This window comes from Gracilinanus agilis, chromosome 5 (genome assembly GCF_016433145.1).
Source record: "Gracilinanus agilis isolate LMUSP501 chromosome 5, AgileGrace, whole genome shotgun sequence".
Classification (NCBI taxonomy): Eukaryota; Metazoa; Chordata; class Mammalia; order Didelphimorphia; family Didelphidae; genus Gracilinanus; species Gracilinanus agilis.
The window spans coordinates 265,952,560-265,979,652 of NC_058134.1; the positions used below are offsets into that span (position 1 = coordinate 265,952,560).

The 27,093-nt window shown below is 36.5% G+C and overlaps 1 protein-coding gene across 1 annotated transcript in view; it reads left to right on the top strand.

Moving 5' to 3' along the window:
- PTPRR (protein tyrosine phosphatase receptor type R) overlaps positions 1 to 27,093 on the top strand; it is a 355,218-nt gene that overhangs the window by 294,803 nt on the left and 33,322 nt on the right. The window contains exons 11-13 of the mRNA XM_044679874.1: positions 7,987 to 8,097; positions 10,277 to 10,434; positions 12,318 to 12,431. Coding sequence (XP_044535809.1) covers positions 7,987 to 8,097; positions 10,277 to 10,434; positions 12,318 to 12,431 — 383 coding nt within the window. The remainder of the gene's footprint in view (positions 1 to 7,986; positions 8,098 to 10,276; positions 10,435 to 12,317; positions 12,432 to 27,093) is intronic.

Here is a 27,093-nt window from a genome sequence, read left to right on the forward strand (position 1 = left end):
AGAAGGAGGAGAAGGAGGAGGAGGAGGAGGAGGAGGAGGAGGAGGAGGAGGAAGAAGAGGAGGAGATAGAGGGAGACCAAATGAGGAGGAGGAAAGGGAGGAAAAGGTAGAAGAGAAAGTAGAGGAAGGGAGGAAGAAGAGAGAAGACAGAAAGGAGGAAAAGTAGAGGAGGAAGACTAGAAGGAGGAAGAAAATTAGGAGGAGAGGAGGTCATTTGATTCCCCTTCCTATTCCCATAACTCCAAGGCATAGAGAAAACAGAAAAATTAAAGCAGTCTCTGCTCTCAAGTACCTTACATTTTAATGAGAATGGGTAAGAATTCACTGTATATGCAGCTAAATATAAATGCAAAACAATTTCCAGAAGTAAAGAGACAATAAATATTTGTTAGGCACCTACTATGTATCAGGCACTGTGCTAAGTTCTGGGTATTGGAAAAAAGTCAAAAGACTGTCCCTGTCCTCAAGAAGCTCTCATCTAATGCAGAAGAGAATATCCAAATAGATATGCGCAAGCAAGCTTTATACAGGACAAACAGGAAATAAATAAGAGAAGGAAGGCACTAGAACAGATGGGGATTGAAAAAGACTTCCTCTAGAAGAACTCTAACTAGGGCCAGGGGGTGATGGGGTATTGAAGACATCACATAAGGTTTTATGATGATCCAGATCCAAATGTGTATTCAGGAATTTTAAGAGGCAGAGAGGTTGGAGCAGGGGGTTGGTGTGGTTAGGGACCACCTGTGCAAAGGCTTGGAGACTGCCAATAGAATTTCTCAAACCCACCCCATTTAATGTGTTATGAGACTAATTTGACATCAAGCATTCCCTTTTTACTCAAATTCCTTGGCATAGAGCCTTTCATAACTTTTCTCTTTATACTTTTTTATTTAGTAGAGTGAAACCTTCTTTACAAGCTGCTTAAAGGCTTTTAAGTTGAATGGTTTTCCTTCTCTTTTCTCCCAGTTTCCCCTGGATAATAGATTATTGACCAAACTGCATTCTTTATAAAAGAATTCTGAATGTCTCAGTGAATGGGGGGAGGGTCAAGAAGAGACTACTGATTTTTATTTGTACCTTTTTCTTCCTCTATTACCTACTTCTAATTAGTTATCAAATCATTTATTAATCTTTAATTTCCTTAAGACTCTCTCCCCCACACTCCAAGTTACCTAACCCAGGGTATCTTAGGGCATAGCTTTCACTTCAAATGACTTATACTTTGAATTAAACTAATAGTTGCAATGGGTGGAAAAACAATTTTGTCAGTTTGAATTTTTGAATCATTTTAGAGATACAAAGCCTCCAAGTTTAAAACTAGAGCTCCTAGTCTTCAATTCCAACTGCTACGAATTATCTATGTGACCTTGGTTAAGTCACTTCTCTTGTCTGAGACTCAATTTTTTCATTTGCAAAATGTTGGCGTTGTACTTCAATATCTGAAGTCTCTTCTAGCTCTGAATCTATGAGTCTTTAGCTGCAAGATTTTTAATAAGGTTCCATGACTTAAAAAAAAAATATATATATATATATGGTGATCATCTTACTTCAATATAATGCTTTCTGTTTAATCCCATTCATTTAAAAACATTCTACAAAAGATTTTACATTGTGAAATGTAAAATGGATGATTTCGAGTACATTAAACTATAAAATTTTTGTACAAATAAAATTCTGCTGCCAAGCAGAAAATCGAGAAGAGAGTTCTAGAGAGCTTGGTCTCAATGAGAGGTCTCATATCTGACACATAGAACTTTTTCAAGTTTTTAAGAATGAGAGCCATCCCCAATTAATAAGTGGGTAGAAGATATGAACAGACAATTTTCAGATGAAGAAATCAAAGCTATATGTAAGTGTAGGGAAAATGCTCTAAATTATTACTGGTTCGAGAAATGCAAACCAAAACAACTCTGAGGTATTACCTTGCACTCTTCAGACTGGCTAAAATGACAATAAGGGAAAGGACAAATGTTGGAGGGAATATGGAGAAATGGGGACACTATTACACCATTGGTGAAGCTGTGAACTGATCCAGCCATTTTGGAGAGCAATTTGGAATTATGCCCATAGAGTTATAAAACTGGCTATACCCTTCAATTCTTGTGGGTCTAATTTCCCAAGGAGATCAGAGGAAAAGGAAAAGAACCATATTTTCCAAAATATTTATACTAGCTCTCTTTGTGGTAGCAAAGAATTGGAAATTGAAGGGATGCCCAACAACTGAGAAATGACCAAACAAATTGTGGCTTTTGATTTTGATGGAATACTACCGCACCATATGAAACAATGAGCAGGCTAATTAAAGAAACAAACAAACTTGGAAAGACCTACATGAAATAATGATCAATGAAATAAATAGAAATAAGAGGACATTGTACTCACTACAGAATTAACACTAGAAGAATTAACTGTGAATGTTACCTCCAGAAAGTGAACTGAAAGGTGAAAACACGAAAGACTTCATTTGTATGATATAAGATTAAAAGTAATATCCAATAGCTCCAAATATTATATTTTATAAGATTTATTAATAATTACTTGAAGTAGGAAAAATACAAGGACAAAAGTAAAAGCCTGAGTAAAACCCACTTTCCCAGCCATGATCAGGGGAAAAGAGTGCAAGAGGTGGAGTTACATCAAAATATATCCTCCCTACGAAAAGGACGTAGGTAAACACATAAATAGGATGCTGGGATTTAGAGTCCTGGGGAGCAGATTCTAATTATACAGTGAACATGGTGATGGTCTCCAGGAAGATACCTTCTGTGACATGGGAAGATTAGGATGAGGCTGGGACACTTGAAGATGGAATTTATCATGTAGATATGAAGAAAAGTAAGCTAAACATATAAGAGATTTGTCGTTTCGTTTATGTACAATCTTATTTTTCTTTATGCTTGTTTTATTTGGTTATGTAAAATTTGGACTAAAAAAATTTAAAAAAAAATTAAACATTATTCTGAGAAAGGACCCAGGGGTTCCCCCAGACTGCCAAAGGGGTACAGGATATCAAAATAGAGATAGTAATGAAAATAACATCCAATGTGTGCCATTATAAAATTCCTAAATTGAAATTACTGAGTTGTCCTATTTCCTTTTATCTCATTTTTGAACCCTTTTTGAAACAATAAATAATCATAACATTGTTCAATCATTTCAGGTATATTAGAATTTGGCCTCATTTCAGATTTTCTTGGCAAAGATACCAGAATGGTTTGCCATTTCCTTTTTAGCTCATCTTAAAGATTAGGAAACTGAGGCAGATGGGGTTAAATGACTTGCCCAGGGTCACACAATTAGTACATCTGAGACCAGATTTGATCTCATAATATATTCAATGCTAAAAAGATGATATTTTGTATCTTTATGTAACTTCATATTCAGAAGCACTCAAACTTTTCTGTGTTCTCTTAAAAGAAAAAAAAGAAAGAAAGAATGTAGCCTGTGTTTAAAAATAAGCCATTGTATCTCAGAATAGGGATGGGAATGTTAATTAAGGGTGTTTGCATGAACAAGTCACACTTCATTGTCCTCCCAGTTCTAGTTGCCAATTGCTTTGCTGGTAAGGAGTCAAGAAAAACACTCTCAAGAGGCTCCTGGAGTCTTGAGAAAGACGTATTTTATGAAGAAGGCTGGGACGCTTGCTCCACTGGGTGCTGGCTGCCTGGTGAACTGCCTCCTTTCATCTCAGCAGTGACATCGAGCTTCCCAGGGAGATGCACACTGCTTGGGTCTGATAATGGATAATGGGGCTCACATGCCAAGATAGGTGATGACTGAACTTTTCAATGCCTTTTCTATTTCCCCAATATGACATTATCATTCTTTTGCAAGGCTTTGTCATTCTGGGCATCTTCCGAGAGGCACAGACTTTAAGATGCTCAGTAGATTTCTGGATCTTGCAGTGAAATGGATTTGAAAGAAGCCAGGTAGATGGGTCAGCATGAGTTCTCCTTCTCAAACTGGGTAGATGTCAAGCATTGCGCAAATTGGAAATGTCAAGGTGATGAAGAGGCTCTATGTTAAAGGTGTTCTCTGTCTTACAATATCACCAGTCAGGGAAATTCTATATTCTACCACCATCTAGGTTAAAATTTTCAATGGTTTTTAGCATTCAGCTAAATTTCAATGAAATTAATTAATTTAATTAAAATTTAAATGAATTTTAAAGAGCTCAAAATATCTTGCATGGATATGTTTTGGGGGGACAGAGAGTGGAGAACCCAAGATTTCACCTGAGGAATTGGGTGCAGTAGATCATGGCATGGATCTTATGGCATGTTTCTGGGTGTCGTGATAGGTTTTCAAGGTGTCTTCCCTCCCCCAACTTTCCCCTCCCCTTTCCCCCTCTCTCCAGTTAATTCTTGCGATTTAAGGATGATTCATCTTCTGCTCTGTTTATGCCTATAATTAGTAAAGTAGCAGTTCCTTAAAATAAGTCTGTATAAATTACATTGTAAGTGGATGGAAAGAAACAGGTGTTCAGTGGGTAAAGGAAGGATACCCAAGAAAGAGAATGATTTAGGAACTGTGGCTTTGCATTTTAAAACTCCAGTTTGCTTCCCATCGCACACTCAAAAGATATGTGCTTCTGAAGAGAACTGGCACTATTGATTGATGAAGAAACAGATATATCTAAAGATGTGTATTTAGGTATTTTCAACCAACAAGGTTGGGGGATAGTATTTTATGGGGTCATTTGTTTGTTTGTTTTGCTTCTTGTTTTTTATGGAGTAGTTAGAAAGAACTTGTGTCTCCATAATAATTCAAGCCAGTTAAACAATAACTAGGTTAAGAATATGTACTCTACTATACCAATGAAGCCATGAAATCACTCAAAAATGTTACTGCATATAAATTTGTATGTATGCTGACTATTTTCAGTGTTTATGCTACTACTCTAGTTTATTGCCAGTTTTCCTCCAGTAAGGTAGACTGGATGCATAATATGTCACCTTGTGAGATTGGAAAGGAAGTGGAAGTGAGAGAGTAAGTCAGGAATTTAGGCAATACAAAAACAAAATATATCAATTAAAAGTTTACTTTAAAAAAGTTAAAGTTAAAGACCTAACCATGATCAACAGGTTCTCCAGCCATCATATGGAAAACTGGAGATTAGCAAGATTTGTCTTACTCAGAAAAACAATGCTAGAAATATAATGGACCAACTAAAATGTAGGGAAGGGAAGGAATTAAATTGCAAGGGACCAAATCTCAGAGACCATTAAGCCTGATGGAAAAAATCTCATAGGACATTCACCCTGCTATTCTAGAAAATATTTTATTAAAAGCTTAAAGTAAAGAGAAGATCAGATTTTCAAAGCCTCTAAAAAAAGTCAAATATAAGCAAAGATAGATAGATAGATAGATAGATAGATAGATAGATAGATAGATAGATAGATAGATAGATAGATAGATATTGATAGATATATGGATGGATAGAGATTGATAGATGAGAAAGAAAGAAAAGAAGAGAGAGAGATGGATAGATGGATGGATGGATAGATAGCTAGATATTATGTGCCACCTATTATGTGACATTGTGCTAATCACTTTACAAATATGATCATATTTGATCCTCAAGATAACCTTGGGAGGTAGATGTTATTATAATTCCCATTTTATAGATGAGGAAACTAAGGGAGACAGAAGGCTAAGTGACTTGCCAAGGCCACATAACTAGTAAATTCTAAGGTTCTAAGTTGAATTAGGTCCAGCATCCAACTAGCTGCCTAGGGGTGTATGGATGTGTATATATATGCATATCTATATGTGTGTGAATATATATATATATATGTATTCAGGAATATATAGCTTTTTATATTTATATAGTATATATAATTTATTTATATAGATATAGATATAAATCCATGTGTATGTACATATATTTATAGATATAAACACATACACATGTGTTTATTATTTCTATATGCCTATATCTGTACTGTAGATTATGTACTTATATATTTGTATATATACTTATAAATACATTTATTGATCTATACATGTATGTATATAAGCACAAATATGTTTCTTGATCCACACATGTGTGCACATGTATGTAATGTATCAATATAGCCTATGCACTACTCATGTATGTGTTTATAAGCATACATACTATATGTAATCTGTTGAATATGACAATCTCTTTGGGCAGGAATAAAAAGATGAGGTGGGAGACATGTAATTTTGTCAGTATAGCCAACTCCAGATGTGAAAACTCTCTTCAGGTGCAGATTAGTAACAGCCAGAAATGTCTAATTAAAGTGTTGCCTGAGACACCCAGAGGGTTAAAGGAGTTGCTGATGGTCCCCCTGCTTATGTATGTATGTGTGTATGTAAGTGTACATACATATACATGTGTGTATGAGAGGTTAGACTGCCCAAGCTTCTCTGCTTCCAGTTAGCCTTCTACTCCTTCTGCCCATCTGCTTCTTCTCAAATTTGAATTATTTTAGGTCAACATTCTATAAGCAAAGGGGAAACTAGATGACTCAGTGGACTGAGAGCCAGGACCGGAGACCAGAGATTCATATATAGCCTCAGACCCAGCCTGGCTGTGTGACCCTGGACAAGTCACTTAACTCCCTTTGCCTAGCCCTTGCCACTCTTCTGCCCTGGAACCAATATACAAGATTGATTCTAAGATGGAATGTGATGATTTTAAAAAATATTCTATAAACCAGAGCAAATGCTACCATCTCCCAGCTTGCAAAATAAGGGAGTGTTTTATGTATGTCTCTGTGTGCCCAGAGCCTAGCACAATGCCTGCTGACACATGGTAGGCATTCAGTAAATGCTTATTGATGATTGATTGGAAATCACAGATTACTATTTTTTTATCATAACTGTTCCCCTGGAAAGTGTAATTCTATCGATATATAGAATTGAATACATAGTTTATATATTATCGTATCTTACATATTATTAATATATTACACATTACATTACATTATAACATTATAAGTAAATATTTATGAATAAAAACAAATGTTTAAATACATATTTAATGTTTTAAAAGATTTTTATTAAATTTATTTAAAACAAACATACATATAAAATAAATATAAAATTTATTAAGAATATTTAAATAAAATGTCATTAATCAAATAAATAAAATTGCATATATTAATGCATTATAATATATTACATACTATATTACATATGATAGTATAGTAAAATATCTGTTACAGTCATGCTCAGATTTGAGATCCAAGGGAAACCCATTGCCCAGCAGCAGGACTCCTTAACATGACATTCATTAATTTGGTGAGGTTTTTAACTTTTTTTCAGTATAATTGATAACAATTTCAGTAGAACTGATTTCCTTTCTAAACATCTATATTTTATTTTACATTTTTAAGTTCATCATTAGGAGAAGGAATCCATAGTTTTTGCCAGGCTGCCCAAAGGGTCCATGGCTTCATGAAAAAGATGAATAACTCCTCATCTGCAATATTCAGTGCTTTTTAAAAAATATATTTTGGAGGAGCCTCAGTGGATAGAGTAGCAAGCCCAAAGTTGGGAGGTCCTGAGTTAAAATCTAGCCTTAAACATTTCCTAGCAGTGTGACACTGGGCAAATCACCTAACCCAATGGCCTCGCCCCTACCCCTCTTTTGCCCTGAAACTGATACTTGTATTGATTCCAAGACAGAAGGTAGGGTTTAAAGAAAAGGAAAGGAAAGAAAAATATTTTGTCTTGTTGAAGGCAGGAGCCCTGGGGTAGGTGGCAAAATAACACTTTTATGTTCATCTGACTTCTTGATTTGCTGGGAAATTTAAAAAAAAAATGTTTTGATTGCATCTTTTCTTTTTGAGTTTGCTTTCTCTCCCTGGCTCAGCAGCTGCTCAGGACTGAGTTGGTTTTTAGGGATCCCACCCATTTGAACAATGCCACTCAAGAAAAACACTGAGATCTTTGAATGAGATGTGTTCCAAGACCAATAAAAGCTGTTCATATTTTCTTGGTTGTACTTTTTTCTAGAAATGTGTACTCTACTGGCCAGAAAAGAGAGGGATATATGGAAAAGTTGAAGTCCTGGTTCTTGGTGTAAAAGAATGTGATAACTACACTGTCCGCAACCTTACCCTAAAGGTAAGGAAAATCTTCCAAAATAAATATGAAGATATAATGTATCAATTACATCAAGTGTTTTATGATAAAATTGTCATCCTTTACTCATTGATGTGTTTTCTGGATAATAAGCTTTGAAATAAGTGATACTTATTAAAATAATGCAAACGATCCAGGACAACTCTGAGGGACTAATGAGAAAGAATAGTCTCCACATCTAAAGAAAGAACTATGAGAGTAGAAATCTAGAAGAAAACACATGATTTAATTTGTTCAATGGTATTTAAAAATAGAATTTGAGCTCATTTTTCCTATTTACCTTTGAGATATTACCATAGCAAAGGCAAGGAGATTGCTTGGACCTGACCAGCTTTAAGGAAGCCTTGGCAACTATGAAAAAGAAAATCTGTGCTGGTGGGTGGCAAAACAAGGCAGAGGTGCTGATGAAATCTTCAAAAACTTTGAGTTACTTCATAGTGAGTTTCTCCAGACCATACTCTTTCACAATAAGACTATCTATTGTTCACTGATACTTAAGTGTATACCAGGAGATATGACCAAGAAATTATTTTTGCTGCATGATAGTTGATCCCACAGACATCAATCTTAGCTAGATCATCATGTATAGGTTAAAGATACAAATGTAGAGAACAATTGATTTCATTGAGAAAATTTGAATATAAGAATATAGAGAAAGAAATTTCTGATAATTGAGTAAATGTAAAAGAGTCATAAAAATAGGAGTGTATTTTTATGTGGGATAATTTGCTTTTGATAAACAGCAGGAATGAAAGATGTTAATATGTTCATTTAAATATAAAGCTATTTTATTTTTTCAATTATATGCAATAACACATTTCCTTATAAGTTTTCAGAAGTTATATGATTCAAATGATCTCCCTCCATCCTTCCCTCTCCCATTCTGGAGCTGAGAAGCAATTCAATCTCGGTTATACATGTATTACCATGCAAAAATATTTCCATATTGTTCATTTTTATAAGAGAATAATTCATATAAAACTCACCCCCCCCCCAAAAGAAACCCAAATAAATTAAATGAAAATGAAAAATCATCTTATTTCATCTGCTTTCCAACTCCAACGGTTATTTCTCTGAAGGTGGATAGCATTTTTTTGCCATAAGTCCTTCAGAATTGTACTGGATCATTGTATCATTGAGAATAGCTGTCTATCACAGTAGATCATTCCCTAATCTTACTGTTTCTTTGTATAATCTTCTCCTAGTTCTGCTCACTTCACTCTGCTTCAGCTCATGTAGGTTCTTCCAGTTCTTTCTGAAATCATCCTGAACATCATTCCTAATAGCTATTCATTTAAATAGAGTTAATTTCTGGAATGACTTTCAGGAATTGATGCAGAGTGAAAGGAGCAGAACCAGGAAAACATTATACACAGAGACTGACAAACTGTGGTAAAATCGAATGTAATGGGCTTCTTTACTAGCAATAAAGCAGTGAGCCAGGACAACTATGAGGGATCTATGAGAAAGAACACTATCCACATTCAGAGAAAGAACTGTGGGAGTAGAAACACAGAAGAAAAACAACTGCCTGATCACATGAGTGGATGGGGATATAATTAGGGATACTGACTCAAAGTGAGCACCCTAGCACAAATATCAATAATATGGAAATAGGTCTTGATCAATGACACATGTAAAACCCAGTGGAATTGTGTGTTGACTATGGGAGGGGGTAGGAGGAGGTCAGGGATAGAACATGAATCCTGTAACCATGGGAAAATGTTCTAAATTAATTAAATAAAAACCCTTTAAATCAGGAAATAAATAAATGAATGAATGAATAAATGAAGAGCAGAGAAAAAATAAATAGAGTTAATTTAAGAGGATGAAAGAATGCTACATTCTCATTTTTAAGTAAAACTTACTTAAGGTAAAGAAATCTTTCCAAAATGCACCATCTCCAAATGCTCACAAGGCAATGTTAATAATGTAATGAATCTATCTGTGAGTTTGTCAGCGGTGGATGTGTTGGCTGCATCATATCCATGCCTTCTCTTGCATGATCCTTTTTATACCCAAGAATTTATCTTATAAATAAGCTGTCCATTTAGCACTTGGAACAAGACAAATCACTCTGAGGTTCAGGACATAGACTGGATATGCACTTGGTCCATTGTGTGGCTGAAGTATGTTTTGTTGCCATTGTTACTCTTTTCAGCAAGGAAGTCACACCCAGCATGTGAAGCATTACTGGTACACGTCTTGGCCAGATCATAAAACCCCCGACAGTGCTCAGCCTCTCCTCCAACTCATGCTTGATGTAGAAGAGGATAGAATTGCTTCTTCAGGCAGAGGACCTATAATTGTACACTGCAGGTAATGCACGAGTACATTATTTTCTGATAACAGACCTCTAGTTAAAGAGTAGCTGGTGGGAGAATATGGAATTTTCTGAGCATCGCCTGCGTGTGAGTAATCTTGGAAAGCAAGCTAGCCAATCGATGATCCCACAGAACGATACAGGTTATATTTCACAAAATCACCTTGATTTACTTTGAATTCCTGCTGAAATCCAACACTGGGTGATGCTATTTCCCTGGCACATAAGGATAGTAGCAATAACAACATTTAGATAGTACTTTGAAAGTTTGCCCAGTGCTTTACAAATATCATATTTTATCCTCATCAAAAATCCTGGGAGATAGAGACTATTACTACGCTCAGTTTACAGATGGGGAATCAAAGGCTGGAGGAAATTAAGCAAGTTTTCCAGTCACACAGCTAGTAAAAGAGGCCAAATTTGAACTTGAGTCTTCTTGACTTAGGGCACAGCATGCTATCTACTCTCAATAGGTTCAATAATCTTATAGAGCCACTCAAGGGGGGGGGGGACTTTTGCCACCATGATATGATATCCCATACTTTAAAAAAAAGTGGAAAACTCCCTTGAGTTTGCAACATCCCAACTTGCCCAATCAAGGTGAATATTTACTAAGGATATGACAAAATTATCTAGCCTGTGGTCGTACCCATTTTGAGTAACACAGAGATCTTTGCTTTGTGGCACAGAGACCTGGAGTTTGCAGTTTGACTCCTGCCTCAAACAGTAGCAGGGCACGTCATTTAATCTCTCTGTGCCTCAGTTTCCTCACCTGTAAAATGGGAATGATAATAGTCATAGTAATAGTACCTGACCCTCAGAGCTAAAAGTATCAAATGAGATAGCATATGTAAGACACTTTGTGAAAGCTTAAACTACTATATGTTTGTGTATGTGTATATATACATATATATATACATATATATAGTGTACATATATAAATTATATATATGTAAATAAATAAGTATAAAGCACTATAAATTATAGTGCTAGCTATTATGTCAATGACTGGTAAATTTGTGTATGTTAAAATTAGAGCTTAATTTGAATGAAAGGACTATCTAGTCTTCCCAAAAACTCCCTCTTGAAAAATTACTCTTTGTATTTACATTTTTCTGGTTCCAATTTATTCATGAGAGACCTTGTGTCCTAGTGGACAAAAAACTAGACTTGAGAAAGAGACCTAGATTCAAATCTTGCAAATCAAATACATACATTTATGATAGTGAGAAAATCACTCAATTTCTCTGTATTTCAATGACTTCATCTGCAAAATTGGGACAATTATATCTATAGCCCTGAATGTATGGGGCCATTGTGAGATGGAACAGAGATAATGTATTTAAAGGACTTTGTAAGCTTGAAAGAGTTAGAGTACTAACCCTAGAATCAAGAGTCAGGAAGCCTTGGATTTTTAAGCACAATTCTGTGAGATACTAAGTAAATAGCAATGTTGTTGCTGTGTCATTTCAGTTGTGTCTGACACTGTAACTTCATTTGGTGTTTTCTTGGCAAAGATACTGGAATAGTTTGTGATTTCTTTCTCTAGCTCATTTGACAGATAAGGAAACTGAGGCAAACAGGGTTAAGTAACTTACTCAGGTTCACATAGCTAGTAAGTATGAGACTGGATTTCAACTCAGGTCTTCCTGTCTCTAAACCAGGCAATCAATCCACTGTGTTTCACAACAACAACAACAACAACAACAACAACAACAACAACAACAACAACAACAACAACAACAACAACAACAACAACAACAACAGAGTCCTATTTCTGGAAGTTTCTGCCCCGGGATTTCATTACTCATTAAATCACAGATTTGGACCAATACATTTAAAATATCAGTTTAATAACTGTTTGTTTCCTTTTTTCTAGTGCCGGTATAGGCAGAACTGGATGTTTTATTGCCACATCCATCGGCTGTCGACAATTGAAAGAGGAAGGAGTGGTGGATGCACTCAGTATTGTCTGTCAGCTTCGTGTGGACAGGTGAGGTGCTAAGAGAACTGAGAATCAGAGTCCTTCTAACATCAAAGCAGCTTTGACCAGTTAGGAATGCATCTTTCTTATTTACCTTTGATGGTTTAATCTGGGTTGACTTCAGACTTTTATGTATCGGTACCATAAGCCCAAAACATCAGTAACATGTATGTATGCTGTATCACAATTAGAAATCATTGCTTGGGTTGCAGACTATCTGAAGCCCTCAATTCTGAAGCCACTATTTAGCACTTCTACTTGTATGTCCCCATGAGTGTTTATGGTGAGAAAAGCTCACACCCTTTTCCTTCCCTTCATTTTTTCTGTTTCTTTTTCTATTCTCTTTTTCTATGTATTTCAATTGCTGACATTCAGCACTAGAATCCACTAAAAAGCTCCATATGTGGCATAATGAAAAGGATTGTTTCAAGGAAGAAAGATATGTAAATATTGGGGCTATCTGTACTTTATGGAATAAATTCCCATCTTTATTTCTCCATAGCTAAGGCATATATGATATAAATTTAAAAGGGGGAACAAGAATGGGGTAGAAATAAACACGACGTGGAACTACTCTGGGCTGAATGGGTCAGTGACAATGAATGAACTATAGCTAGGGCATACTGAGTAGTTCTTGACCAAAGAAACTGGAATTCAAAGAGTACTATGATAGTCTTTTTTTCCAAAAAGTCGGTATTTTATTCTAAAAACAATAGGGGGTTAAAGATTTCTCTTTTTTAATATTTATTTATTTATTTGTTGATGTTTTTCCATGGTTACATGATTCATATTCTTTCTCTCCCTCCTCCCAGAGCAGACAAGCAATTCTTCTGGGTTATTCATGTATTAGAAAACCTATTTCTATATTATTCATTTTTGTAATAGAGTAGTGTTTTAAACCCAAAACCCCAAGTCCTATACCCATATAAACAAGTGATAAATCATATGCTTTTCTTCTGCGTTTCTGCTCCCACAGTTCTTTCTCTTGATGTGGATAGCGTTCTTTCTCATAAATCCCCCGAGATTTTCCTGAATCATTGCATTGCTATTGGTAGCAAAATCTATTACATTTGATCATCCCATAAATGTTTCAGTTACTCTGCATAATGTTCTCCTGGTTCTGCTTATTTCACTCTGCATTAGTTCATGGTGGTCTTTCTAGTTACTATGATAGTCTTCAAAGGCGCAGCTAGGTGGTACAGTGGATAGAGCCTGGAGTCAGAAAGATCTGAGTTCAAATCCAACCTTAGGTACTTACCAACTTTGTGGCCCTGGGCAAGCCACTTAACCACTATTTTACAGAAGATTCATCTTCTGTAAAATAGAGACACACTGGAAAGGAAATGGCAAACCACTGCTGTATCTTCACCTAAAAGACAGATGTGGACAAAGTCCATGGGGCCATGTAGAGTCAACAGGACTGAATACAATGATTGAACAACAACAAATGACAGCCCTTGTATTGTAGTGAGTAGAAACTTTAAGAAAAAATTAATTAAAACAGAAAAGTTCCAGGCAATAAGGTAATAGGAATTTATTTTGCAAGTACTATGTGTCAGATACTTTGCTATATGCTTAGGATATAATTACAATAAAAAAGAAAGATAATCCTTGCCCTCAAGAAACTTACATTCTAGAAAGACAACATAGAAAAAGGGAGATGAATAAATCTGTAGGGGGAAAAGTACCTACAAAGGGACATGATATCAACCTCCAGAGTGTCAGAAGAGGGAAGGAATGAAGGAGGACTGGCTTGAATTCATCCCCAAAATGGAGGTCCCAAGAAGAATTCACCAAGGGAAGAAGGGGGCTAGCCTATGAGAAGGCTATTCCAAGATGAGAAGGTCACAAGGACTGAGGAATGTTCCAAGGTGAAAAAGAAGGCATGGAGACAAAGTTCAGATAGTCAGAATCAGAGCTGGGTAGGAAGGCATGTTTCCTTTCTCTACTACAAATTTCCTGCCTGGCCCCACCCTGTTCCTTCCCCTCAGCAAAATACTTCCCATTCCCTAGTCACAGAGCCTCAGAAGTCTTTGTCCCCTCCTGACCAGGTGAACTCTTGGAGTTCCCCTTCCCCCTGCCTTTTGTGCCTCCACTTCCAAATTCTCTCTTTTCTCCTCTGGATTTCTCTTTAAAAAGTTAATTTGAGATGACCTGTTATTATGATGGTCTCAGGTTTCAGAATTGGTAGTAATAAGTCTGTAGTGAATAAAAGATACTTTGTAGGTCAGAGTCTAATGAAGCAGAATGTGTCTTTACTTTACAGTAGTAGCTTTTATTGCCTCTCTGTATTTCATTCTATGCATCATTATCACATGGGATAAAGAGTGCTCAGCTGTTCTACATCTCTCCTATCATTAATTAGCTGTGTGACTTTGGATAAACCATATCATTTCCCTGGGTCCTGTAATGTCACAAAATAATAGTTTGAGAACTAGAAGAGACCTCAGTTGCCATCTAGTATAACCCATCCATAGAAGAAATTCCTACCATTAGAATACTTGGCAAACTGTCATTCCATCTCTCTCAAAGGAGAGAGAACCCACCAACTTTCTAGGCAGTCTTGTTCTTCTTCAAGACACCTCTAATTGCTAGTCACCAAGCATCTATCAAATGCCTACTATGTCCCAGGCATTGTACTAGAAGGTTTTCCTGACATTGATCTTGATTATGCTTCTATGTCATTTCTACCCAGAGCAGCTAGATGATTGAATGGATGAAGCATGGGACAGGAGACAGAAAGACCTGGGTTCAAATCTAACCTCAGACATTTATTACTTACATAATTCTGGGCAAGCCACTTAGCCTCTTTTTGTCTTAATCCACTTAATGGGAAACCAATCCAGTATCTTTGCCATGAAAACCTCAATAATAGGTCCATCAGTTCACAAAAAAAGACAGCTATGCCTGAATTGACTGAGCCACAATAACTTATACCCATTCTTCCTATTTTGCCCTCTGGGGCCAAATAAAAAAGGTCTGACCTATAAATGCCTAAAGATAGTGCTCAAGTGTCTCCTGCCTCTTCTTTTCTCCAAACTTAAACATCCCCAGTTTTTTCAACCCATGAAATCAAGGCTTTTCCTTATCTTGGTTGATCTCCTCTGGACATTCTACAATTTACTAATGTCCTTCTTAAACCATGGATGGTGCTCCAAACTGAACACAGTGTTTCAGAGGAAGTCTGATCAGGTAAGAGTACAGTAGGATTATAATTCCCTGTTCCTCAAAGAGCCATGCCTCAGTTTCCTCATCTGTAGAATAAATGAAGTTTAACTTATTCTAAACATTTATGATAAGTCTGGCTGCTGACAGACAGGGAGTAGAGAATTAGATTTACCTCCTATTTTCTTGTTTGTAGATATTTTATGGAGTGTCTCTCCATCTGTCCCTACCCCTTAATGTCTTCAACAGTGTACTTATATATAAGATAGGTCAGTATTATTAGTGAGTGTTTCAATGAAAAAGAGTAATAAGTAAAAGAAGTGCACATAGATATAATAATACATTACATGTGTAAAGCCTATAGATAACATACATTATTTCATTTCATCACCACATGGATCAAATTATTATTATTAATGCTATAAGAAGTATTTACATATAATACATATTTACGATTCTTCTCCCACCACCAAATGAAACCTCCAAACTTTCCATAAACATCACATATGGATTTATTACAATTTCAATAGTATCAAATTTTCATTGTTTTCTCTTGACTTTTTCCACTTTTCTCCTCTTGTAATGTGTTTTTACCCTTGCAGCCAGTTCTTCTGTCTCTTTTATATGCCCGTATGTATCAGTATTTTCTGATCTCATAGAAAGTTTTTATCACCATGATCCTGATTCTGTTATTCCTTTCTTCCTTCTTCCTCTTAATAAAAGCTCTTTTAATAAGATCCTTTAATAAAACTTCCTTTAATAAGACCCTTAATAAGACTTCTTAGTTGTTTCTTTGTAACTTTAGCTTGCTCTCATTTTTACCCTCATTATCTTGGCTGACTCACAAAGGTTTTTCCATGTTGCATTCATGTTCACAGAATCATGGGATATCAGAGTTAAAAGATTAACCCATAGCCAAAAATAGTCCCTTTCCAACTGGTGATCCAGACTTTGCTTCAGAATTTCCAGTAATGAAGACCCTACCATCTTTTAAGTTGTGTTGGCATGGGGCTAATTATTAGGGAGCTTTCCCTTATTTCAAGCCTACATTTCTCTCTTTTCTGTTTCCATCCATTGCCATTACATGTGCTCTCTAGGGACAGAGTATATTTAGTTTTTCTTCTACCTAATAGCCCTTCAAAAACATGAAAAAAAAACACTATCTCATCTTCTTTCAGACTTCTCTGAGCTACTGCCCCCAAGGGTTCTTCCAATGAATTCTCATATGTCATGAACTCACTAAATCATGTTAAGTCAGTATGCATTTATTAAGTACCTACTATGTGCAAGACACTGTGCTAAGAGCTAGGGATAGAAAGAAAAGCAAGACAATTGGGCATATTCTTTAGTTCCTTTGAAATTCAAAATTCAGCTATATATTATCCATTGGGAGAAAATTACTGTCTTTCCTGTGTCAGGTCCTGCATTATTATGATTGGTGGCTTTCAAAATAATATTTCTATAAAATAAAAACCAACACCTCATGATTGGTTTTTCATAATATCATTGACTTTTTGTTTCTAATATCCTCTAACAGTCTTTATATGCCATTGTTATTTCTTGTTGGCAAATATTTTACTTTTCCTCCATGTGCTATTGAAAACTATGGCTAAAAATTTGCCCTGACAATCCTTGGAAGGCAGGTTAGAACTCAAAGATAAGCACATCAGAGCCCTCATTAAATAGATCATGCTGCTCACTTTTTGGGTCATAATATATACAGTTAAATCATTTATTTCTTCATCCTTTCATATAATTAATTCTTGTTGAACTGAACTGGATTTATTCTTTGACTGGTAATCCAGCTTTTGTCCACAATCTTTCCCTTTTTTCTGTACCTTTCTTTGCCCTTGAAACAAGTTCACAAAGAACTCATCCATTATTCACACTTTCTCTTTCAATACCATCTTGATCTTTCTGTTTTTGCTCTCTTAAGTCCATCACTTCTCTGTTTTCTTTTCTTCTTTTATACACTAGGATAACTGTAAGTAATGTATTTATTCTTTGTCTTTGTCTTTCTCCTCCTATCCCCTTAATCCTGTCCTGAAAATTTCCTCCTCTTTCTTCTTTGATTTTTCTGTTACTTCTTTTCTGATTTATTGATAGATTTTTAATCAGTGCATTCCACTAAATGCTTTAGTAATGAATACTTGCTTTGCTCCAGAACTGTCCATCAATAAACATTTACTGATTACTGACAACATGCCAGATCCTTTCCTAAATACTGGAGAAGCAAAAACAAAAGAGAGATGTGAGGGTACAGGGGGGGAGAAAAGGAGAGAGGGAGGAAGAGAGCCCCTAATCTCAAGGAACTTACATTCTACCTAGGCATCCTTAGCTCTGTAGTACAGTCTTCTCAAAGGTATCTTCATTAATTTAATTTAGTATTCACCCTTCATATTTTTCACCTTTCATATTTTACCTTTCATATTTTTACTCCTAAATTATGATTTAAATTATTATTTATGATTTAAAATTATTGTCAAAAATAGGTAAGCAAAAACTTACTGGTCTTCTGCCTTAGAACCAATACACAGTATTGATTCTAAGATAGAAGGTAACAGTTTAAAAAATAATAATACAGGGCAGCTGGGTAGCTCAGTGGAGTGAGTCAGGCCTAGAGACAGGAGGTCCTAGGTTCAAACCCAGCCTCAGCCACTTCCCAGCTGTGTGACCCTGGGCAAGTCACTTGACCCCCATTGCCCACCCTTACCAATCTTCCACCTATGAGACAATACACTGAAGTACAAGGGTTTAAAAAATAATAATACATTTCTATAATACACTACTAAGCACTCATTGCCATTTAAATGTAAATAATAGCCAAGCTTCATTAATTCAGATCACCCATCTAGTAACCATAGATACTTAAAACATACTCAAGAGTCCAGATAAAATACAAGCAATTCAGTTCTGCAAGCATATGCCAAAGTCCATTTGCTACAAGATCAAGTAGGATAATTATAAGGCACAATGCCTAGCACATAGTAAGCACTATATAAATGTTAGCTACAATTATTTTTAGATCCCCCTTTTGACTCTGGAAAATTTCCTTAGAGTCTCCCCTCCATTAGTTTAAACACATTCCTCCCATTTTCAAGACTTCTTAGTAATCTTGGTTATTTTTCCAGTCTTCAGCAGATAGAAAAAAAAAAAACTTTAAAGGAAGAGAAAAGGAATCAGTACTAGAAAAAGACAAGACAAATAAATAGAAAAAAAAGTGTCTGCTTATATGAAGGAAAGAAACAGAAAAGTAATTTAAAACAGTACAACATAGAGGAAATTGGTTTGAGAATCAAAGCATTGAGATTCAAATCCTTTCTCTGCCATTTACTTCCCCGGTTTCTTTAAACATCAACAGCAAAACTTAATCTCCTTGAGCCTCAGTTTCCCTATCTATAAATGAATGAGTTTTACTATATGACTGCTAAAGTCTCTTCTAGCTCTAGAGCTATGAATCCATGTTTCTCTGAAAAGCTAAAGGCACAGAAATCTACCTCCGAAAAAATGGAGACCAATTCTAATAGTGCGGTGTACATATGTACTTCTAGCAGTGTGTGGGGTAGAGGATTAAGGACAGACAAGCAGCAGAATTAGGTATTTCCTCCTGGCTGTACCTCACCCACCTAGCTGACACTTGTTCCTCACTCCTTCCTTTTGATGTAATTTTTTTTTTTAGTCAGCTACCTCAGTTCTGCATCACAAAAGGACAGATTTCTTTTCAACTTGCCTTGGGGTGATCAAAGGAATATCAGAAGCTCCGAAGACCACTGCCTCAAAGATTGCTATCAAATCAGTTTATTTTTGTTCTAAAACCATTAGGTCTTTCTTTACTTTGGGGAAAATAGAAAATAGCAATCAACAAAATTTCTTTTCATTTTAGCTCTGAGCCCCCATGCAGGAAATATCTTCAAAAGTTGTGAAAAATCTATCTAACTCTCTCATTGCTGGATCAAAGGGTATGCACAGTTTGATGGCCATTTGCTCATAGTTCCAAATTGTTCTCCAGGAAAGTTGTATCAATCAGTTCACAGCTTTACCAACAGGGTATGTGTCCCAGTTTTTCCATATCCCCTCCAATAGTTGCCATTTTCTTTTTCTTATATATATTATCTAGTTATGTTAGGTATGAAGTGTACCTCAGAGTTGTCTTAATTTACATTTCTCTAATTAATAGTTATTTGGTACATTTTTTCTCTAAAAAGAGTGACAAGTAGATTTTCCCAAATAACAACAAATAGAAACTAAGTGCATAACCATTACGAAGAGTACAAGTGAATATACATCCTTCAAATTCTATATTCTTATGGATTGATTCTAAATATCTGGCTTCACAAATAGCTTTTTTGGTTACCTCAAGTCCTGTCATTTTGAGAGAGCTGGATTCTCTTTTCAAAACCATACTTCTTGTTGTCGGCAAGAAAGATATTATTTCCTTAAATGGCTCTTAACCTTTATGCTTTTCGAGAAGGCATTTGCATTCAAAATTATATTCTTTCTCCCCAATTCACATTTGTTTGATTACATTTTTCCTATACCAGATCTTATGAACCTTTAAAATTGCATTATGGGTGCTGGAAAACAATCCATCCCTCATACTATATCTTTTACCCTATTGACTCATGTTAAGAGCCTCAAAGTCAATTCCTTGACACACAGAATTACTCTCTCTTGATATTTACCCTCCCACCAACTCAAATTTATTTAAATTAAATCTGGTTTCTCTTCTCTTGGGGCTTCATAGTCTGCTGCTTTCTTAAAGTATTTTCATGTTTCTACTTTTAATTGTACTCTACCCATACTTATGTCCTTGTATTCAGCCTTTGAAGACTTTCTTTGCGTCCCATTTTTTCTTATCTCCATTGAATCCTCTTATCTCAAACTTTGTCCCTTCTTTCCTTCTTTCTCAAAGCTGGGTCCATAATTGTGGGTCTGTTCCCATTTCCTTTGGTCTTATCCTGCACTGATTTTTCTAGATGTTTTCCTCCCTTCCCTTTCTTTTATGAATTCTAGACAAATCAATCTCTTCTGAAATAAGTAATATCTGTCCTTTTTTTCTTTTCAAGATATCTCCTACCCCTATACTGTCTTAAAAAAAAATCTTTATCTCATTAATCTTCAGCTCCTTATGTTTTCTGCTACTCTACCCCACTACATGGCCATCTTCATGTAAACCTCATTTTTTCTCTAGCACTGCATCTTGGAACTTTCTCCTTTTATAACTCAAAGAGACCTCACATTTTAGAAAAAGAAGTTACACAGAGATGAGCTAGACCAATATTTTAATTTTCCAAAGGAGAAACTAAACTACAAATTATCTTGCCCAAGATCCTACAACTAGCTTTGCAGAGTTAAGACTCAATCCCTTTTCTGCTAATTCCTATTATAGGACCCTTTGCGATACAGCAATCTACCTTCCTTCCTCTAGTCATTTTGTGCAATATTATTAGTTTAGCTATTTCTTTTTTTTCTACATGACAATAATAATTATTAATAATAATATCAAATGTTTACATAATACGTTAAGGTTTGAAGAGCACTATAATTATAAAAGGAGCTAGCATATGTAATCTTTTAAAGTTTGCAAAGCATTGTACACTTATTATTTAATTTGCTCCTCACCAACAATCCCTGGCAATTAGATGCTATTATTATTCTCACTTGTTAATGGAGAAACTGAGGTTTAAAAATGTCAAATGACTTGCCCACGGACCCACAGATATTAAGAGTCTGAGGCAAGCCTTGAAATAAGGTCTTCTCTTACCACACCCTCCTGCCTCCTTCATTCTATTCCTTTGATGTTAGCTTAATTGATCCTGTCCTCCTTTTATGATGCCATGCTTTGGAGATAATTTGCCTAGATGGATTCTCCCCCTACCACCACTAAAGTTAATCACAGTTGTTGCTGTACAGTCGTCATCTTTGTGACCCTGTCTGGGATTCTCTTGGCAAAGACATGTATGGTTTGCCATTGCCTTCTCTAATTTATTTTACAGATGGGGAAACTAAGGCTAAAACTATAAACTGTCTAAGGCCATATTTGTACTCAGGTCTTCGTGAATCTAGACCTGTCACTCTATGTGGTGCCACCTCGCTGTCCATTATTATGTTATGTTATTCACCATATCTAACTTTTTAGACTTAATTATGCTGTTTATAAAATAACATTTGTTTTTAGCTAATTCATAATATCATTTATGTCCATGGGACACAACTTTTTTTACCTTTTATATGGTATACATTTTACTTATTGGTATTTCCAACATTACAGAGCCAGGCTACACTGAAAGAACCTTTTTTCTGATGTTCAAATCAGTGTCTGAATAAGAACATTTGATATCATGAACAAAATAATACATATTTTTAAAGACATCCAGATTGAACAAGTACACCCAGATAATAAAAACAAGTTAAGGAAAAATGGTCTTTTCTTCTATAATAGGTAGACATCAAAATGGACTTAATTCTGTTTTATTTTTTATTTTTTTTTTAATTTTTAAATCCTTAACTTCTATGTATTGGCTCCTAGGTGGAAGAGTGGTAAGGATGGGCAATGGGGGTCAAGTGACTTGCCCAGGGTCACACAGCTGGGAAGTGTCTGAGGCCAGATTTGAACCTAGGACCTCCCGTCTCTAGGCCTGACTCTCAATCCACTGAGCTACCCAGCTGCCCCTTCTGTTTTCTTTTTAACAACCCCCAAATTGGAAATAGCTTAAAACATTTAAAATGAATAAAAACATTTATATGAAGCTACTGGTCTTCAGCTCCATTTTCTGTTTTCAGTAGTTTGGATGCAGGTTCTTCTTTTTTCTGATTCTTCTCATGTCTTTTTCTTTTTTAAAACCTTGCCTTCCATCTTAGAATCAATTCTGTATATTGGTTTCAAAGCAGAAGAGCAGTAAGGGCTAGGCAAAGGAAGTTAAGTAACTTGTCCAAGGTCACACAGCTAGGAAATGTCTGAGGCCAAATTTGACCTGAGGACCTTCCGTTTCTAGGCCTGGATCTCAATCCATTGAGCCACTTAGCTCTTCCTTCTCATGTTGTTTTAAGGGATCTTCCAGCATCACCACTTTCCCTTTCTTTTTCACTATCAAATTTCTTCTTGCCCTAGAATTGTATTTTTCCTTTATTGGGGATACCCTGGACAGCTTTACCATTTCTACCTTTTCTTCTAAATTTGAAACCTTCTGACTTCAATTTATTTAGGGATGCCTGTTGATCTTGGATGATTTATTTTTCAAAGCTTGTTTCTCCATCTCTCCTTCTAATAGTTCCCACATTACATCTTTGTTTCTTAATTATAAATTTCCATTATTTGTTCATTGGCTTTTCCAAGGGCTTCTTTTGTCTTTTCTTTAAAAAGGATTATTGCCTCTTTTGTTCCTCTGATGAATTCTATCCATTTTATTTCTCCATTAGAGAAAAATGTGTGAAAATCTCTACAGATTTTTATTCCAGGGATTTCAATTTAGCCTTTTCTCCTTGGTTCTAGAAGACAGAGTGTGGAACTTAGAGAAAAAAAAGATCTGAGTCTAAGTTCTACTCCTAACTTTGATTAGCTATATGACTCTGGGAAGGGCCCTTAAACTCTCTGTGCCCTAGCAGCTTTCTAAGAAACTCATTACAGAGCAGGTGCCATCTTGTATAGGTAGGGGATGTCTCTTCGACTCGGAGTTCCCTATGTCACTGGGATAAATCACAGTTCAAGTCAATCCCTATAGGGTCATCCATATCTGTTATTAAAGATCTGAACAAAATGAACCAATTTTACCCTTAGCTGCTGAGGAGAATAAGTGCCTCTGGCAGCTCTGGTCCAATTTCTCCCAAAATATTGTCCAAAATAAATCCAAATCCAATTCCTCTGCCAATCTGAAGCTCAGATCTAAATGCCTTACTTCTCAGGACTGGAATGATTGCCCATGTGCCCCTTGGACGCATGCCAATTGAATGAATGATCCAGTTCCCCACCACACAATCTCTTGTTGAGCAGCTGCTCTGATCTCAACTGAAACAGATCCTCTCAACATATCTTCCCTGGAAGGATCTTCCTGCCATCTGTTCCCTCCTCCTCTCACAGAAGCTACAAAAGTTTGCTTATCTTGCCTCTCCCTTTTATCTTCCCCTCCTGAAGGAAGACACAATAGATCAAGGAACAGTTTGCTTTCTTTCCTTCCCCCATCTCTAATCCGGGAGCAGCTGACTCTGCCTTTTTGGTCCTCCCCATTCTCATTTAATCTAGACTGTCCCAGTGCCTCTGGTTTTCTCTCTCTTCCTTCTTGAAGTTTTCATTGGCTGCTGACTGCTGATTTTTGCTGTGTCTTTGGATGATGTCCATAAAAGGCAAAATCTGGATTCAATTCATTCAAGCTCTTTTCATTGTATTCCTGCTGCTTTTTGTAAGACGGCAACATTATCATCATCATCATCATGTTGTTGTACTGTCATTCAGACAAGTTCAACTCTTTGACTCCATGGGCCATTGCTTTCCATAAGGTTTTCTTGGCAAGGATACCAGGACTGGTTTGTCATTTCCCTATTCAGTGGATCTTTTTTGTCAGACAATCAGAGATTAAGTGATTTGCCCAGACCCAGATTCACACGACAAGGAAATGTCTTTTGAACTCAGGACTTTCTGATTCCAGGAACCAAACCATATCTGCCTCACAATAATAATAACAATGTAATAACTAACATTTACATAGTACTTCCTGAGTGCCATCCATCCCATTTTAATTTTTATCTCATTTGATCCTCACAAGCCTGGAAGATAGATACTATTATTGTGCCTATTTTACAGATGAGGAAACTTGCTCAGGGTAATAATAATAATAATAATAAAATTTACATTTATATAGCTCTTTTAAAAAAATCTTACCTTCCATCTTAGAGAGTATCAGTTCCAAAGGAAGAAGAGTGGTAAGGGCTAGGCCAGGGATAGACAACCTTTTGAGCTTGGTGTTTCAAAATTTGCCAAAAAACCAAGCCTAACTCAGGAGGTGTGTCACTTCAAGAAAAAAACCATAATTTCATGATATTTATAATTTAAAGAACAAAAAATGTATAATTGTAACATATAACTGTCCTAATAAACCAAAATAGGCAAATTAATATAGATAGAATTGTTATCTATAGTGCACAGAGTGTCTACACTACATTACAACAAATGTTTCATCCTCAGCATGCACCCCCGTACTTCTCTGTGTGGCCGCATGTCATCGAAAATGGCTATGCATGTCACTGCCGACACGCGTGTCATAGGTTTGCCATCACCTGGCTAGGCAACTGGGGTCAAGTAAAAGCTAGGGGGTATCTGAGATCAGATTCAAACCCAGGACCTCTTGCCTCCAAGCCTGGCTTTCTATCTACTGAGCCACCTAGCTTCGCCTTATGTAGCCCTTTTAGTACTTTAAATTTCTTACCTCATTTTATTGTCACAACAACCCTAGAGACAGAAGCTATTATTAGCCCTCTTTTACAGATGAGGAAACAGGTTAAGTGACTTACCCAGAGTCGGGCAGCTAATAAGGGTCTAAGGCAGGACTGGAACTCCACATCTAATATTTTAGGCATTCTCCTATCTAGTGGCCTTGTCCTGCTCTTTTCTCTCTCCATGGTTTCCCACTGGCTTCCCTTCATACCAGGTCCCCCATGTCTTTTTGTTTCTCTTGATTTGTCTCTTTGAACATTTGTGGCATCCTTCCTCTCCCTCAACTCCATGGCCTCATGAGTGAATGGAGAGGTGAAGTAGACCTTTATAGTCTGACTAAAGGAATTGAATGTCCCAACCCTAAACCTAGTGGGAATGCCTGAAACTCTACCATTAGGGATTAATGATCTGGGATCAAGGAATTCTTGGATCAGAATCAGTTTAGTAGCTCAATTTGTGGTGTCATTCATAAAGGGCACTCAGATGAAGGCATTCCCTCTCCCAAGCTATGCAGGCAGGTCCTCATTCATTTATGTTCTTATAGTTTTGCATAGAGTATTGCAAAAGGTTAAGTGATTTGCCCCAGGTCACACAGTCAGCTCCAAGGGTGGCTCTTGAACTCAGTGTTTCCTAACTCCAAGGCCAGTTCTCCATGTACTGTGGGTACAGAAGCTGTACCCATTTAAAGATCCAAATTCTTTAGGATGTGTATCATATTAAGCTTTATCAGACTTCATTTGAAGACCTTCAAAAGATAAAATAATGCTATCCTGCAGAGGAAGGAATACAGGAGTATTAGGATAAAAATAAGATTGGAATACCAGGATTGCCATCTCAGTTAACTGTCTCAGAGGAGCAGCTAAATCAGGTTGATGGTAACCAAAAGGCCACAAACTCATTGGTATTTACTCCAAGGTTTGTGAAGACTTTCCTGGTGGAATGGGTGGATGAGAACAATTTGTACCAACAGCCATGAAGGCAGCTGACACAGGCACTGTAGAATGCTGGGAGCTCAGTTAAACATCAAAAATGCCAAGGTCGCCCTCTGCATCCCAAGCCATCACCAGCCATCATGACTTTTGTTTTGCCCCTGGACTTCGATGACGCTAGAAGAGAGAATGAGTTGATGCCTCACTTAAATCCAATTTATGTGCAAGTCAAAAGATATCACCAGAGATGCCACTTTGGTCTTCTTCCAATATGAAGGACAACAAACAAGCAATAGCCATATATGTTTGGGCAAGTTACTAAATCTCTTGGGGCCTCAGTTTCCCCCTCTAAATAAGACTGAATTTGGTCAGTCTCTGCTAATTTGAATAGTCTATGATTCTACAATATGTCATAGAGGCAATGTAGATTATAGTAGATAGAGGGACAATCTCAGAACCAAAACTACTTGGATTCAAGACTCATCTCAAACACCAAAGGATGGTATCACCCTGACCAGATCACTTCATATTGTTTTTAAGCATTGCCTTCTGTCTAAGAATCAATACTGCATATTGATTCCAACACAGAAGAGTGGCTAGGCAATGGGAGTTAACCCAAGACCTCCCATCTCTAAGATTGGCTCTCAATCCACTGAGCCAACTAGCTGACCCCCAGGTCACCTCATTTGGGGGGGGGGGGGATAGGAAACTTATCTTAAACAAGAAAGTGGGAATCTGCATTGCTGGAAGTTTTCTCATCTGGAAGTTATCTATATCATTGAAATGAAAGATCATTTGTCTTCTATTGCAACAGATAACCAAGAACAGCTCCCTTCTTTTTTTTTTAATCCCTTACCTTCTGTCCTGGAATCAATACTGTGTATTGGTTCTAAGGCAAAAGAACGGTAAGGGCTAAGCAATGGGGTTAAGTGACTTGCCCAGGGTAACACAGCTGGGAAATGTCTGAGGCCAGATTTCAACCTAGGACCTCCTGTCTTTAGGCCTGACTCTCAATCCACTGAGCTACCCAGCTGCCCCCAAAAGCTCCCTTCTAAATGAAATCTTGAAGAGAAAAATTTTAATGGATAGACAGAACTAGAAAATGCCCATAACACTAGTGTCTGAGTGAGTCAACTCAAATAAAGGTCCC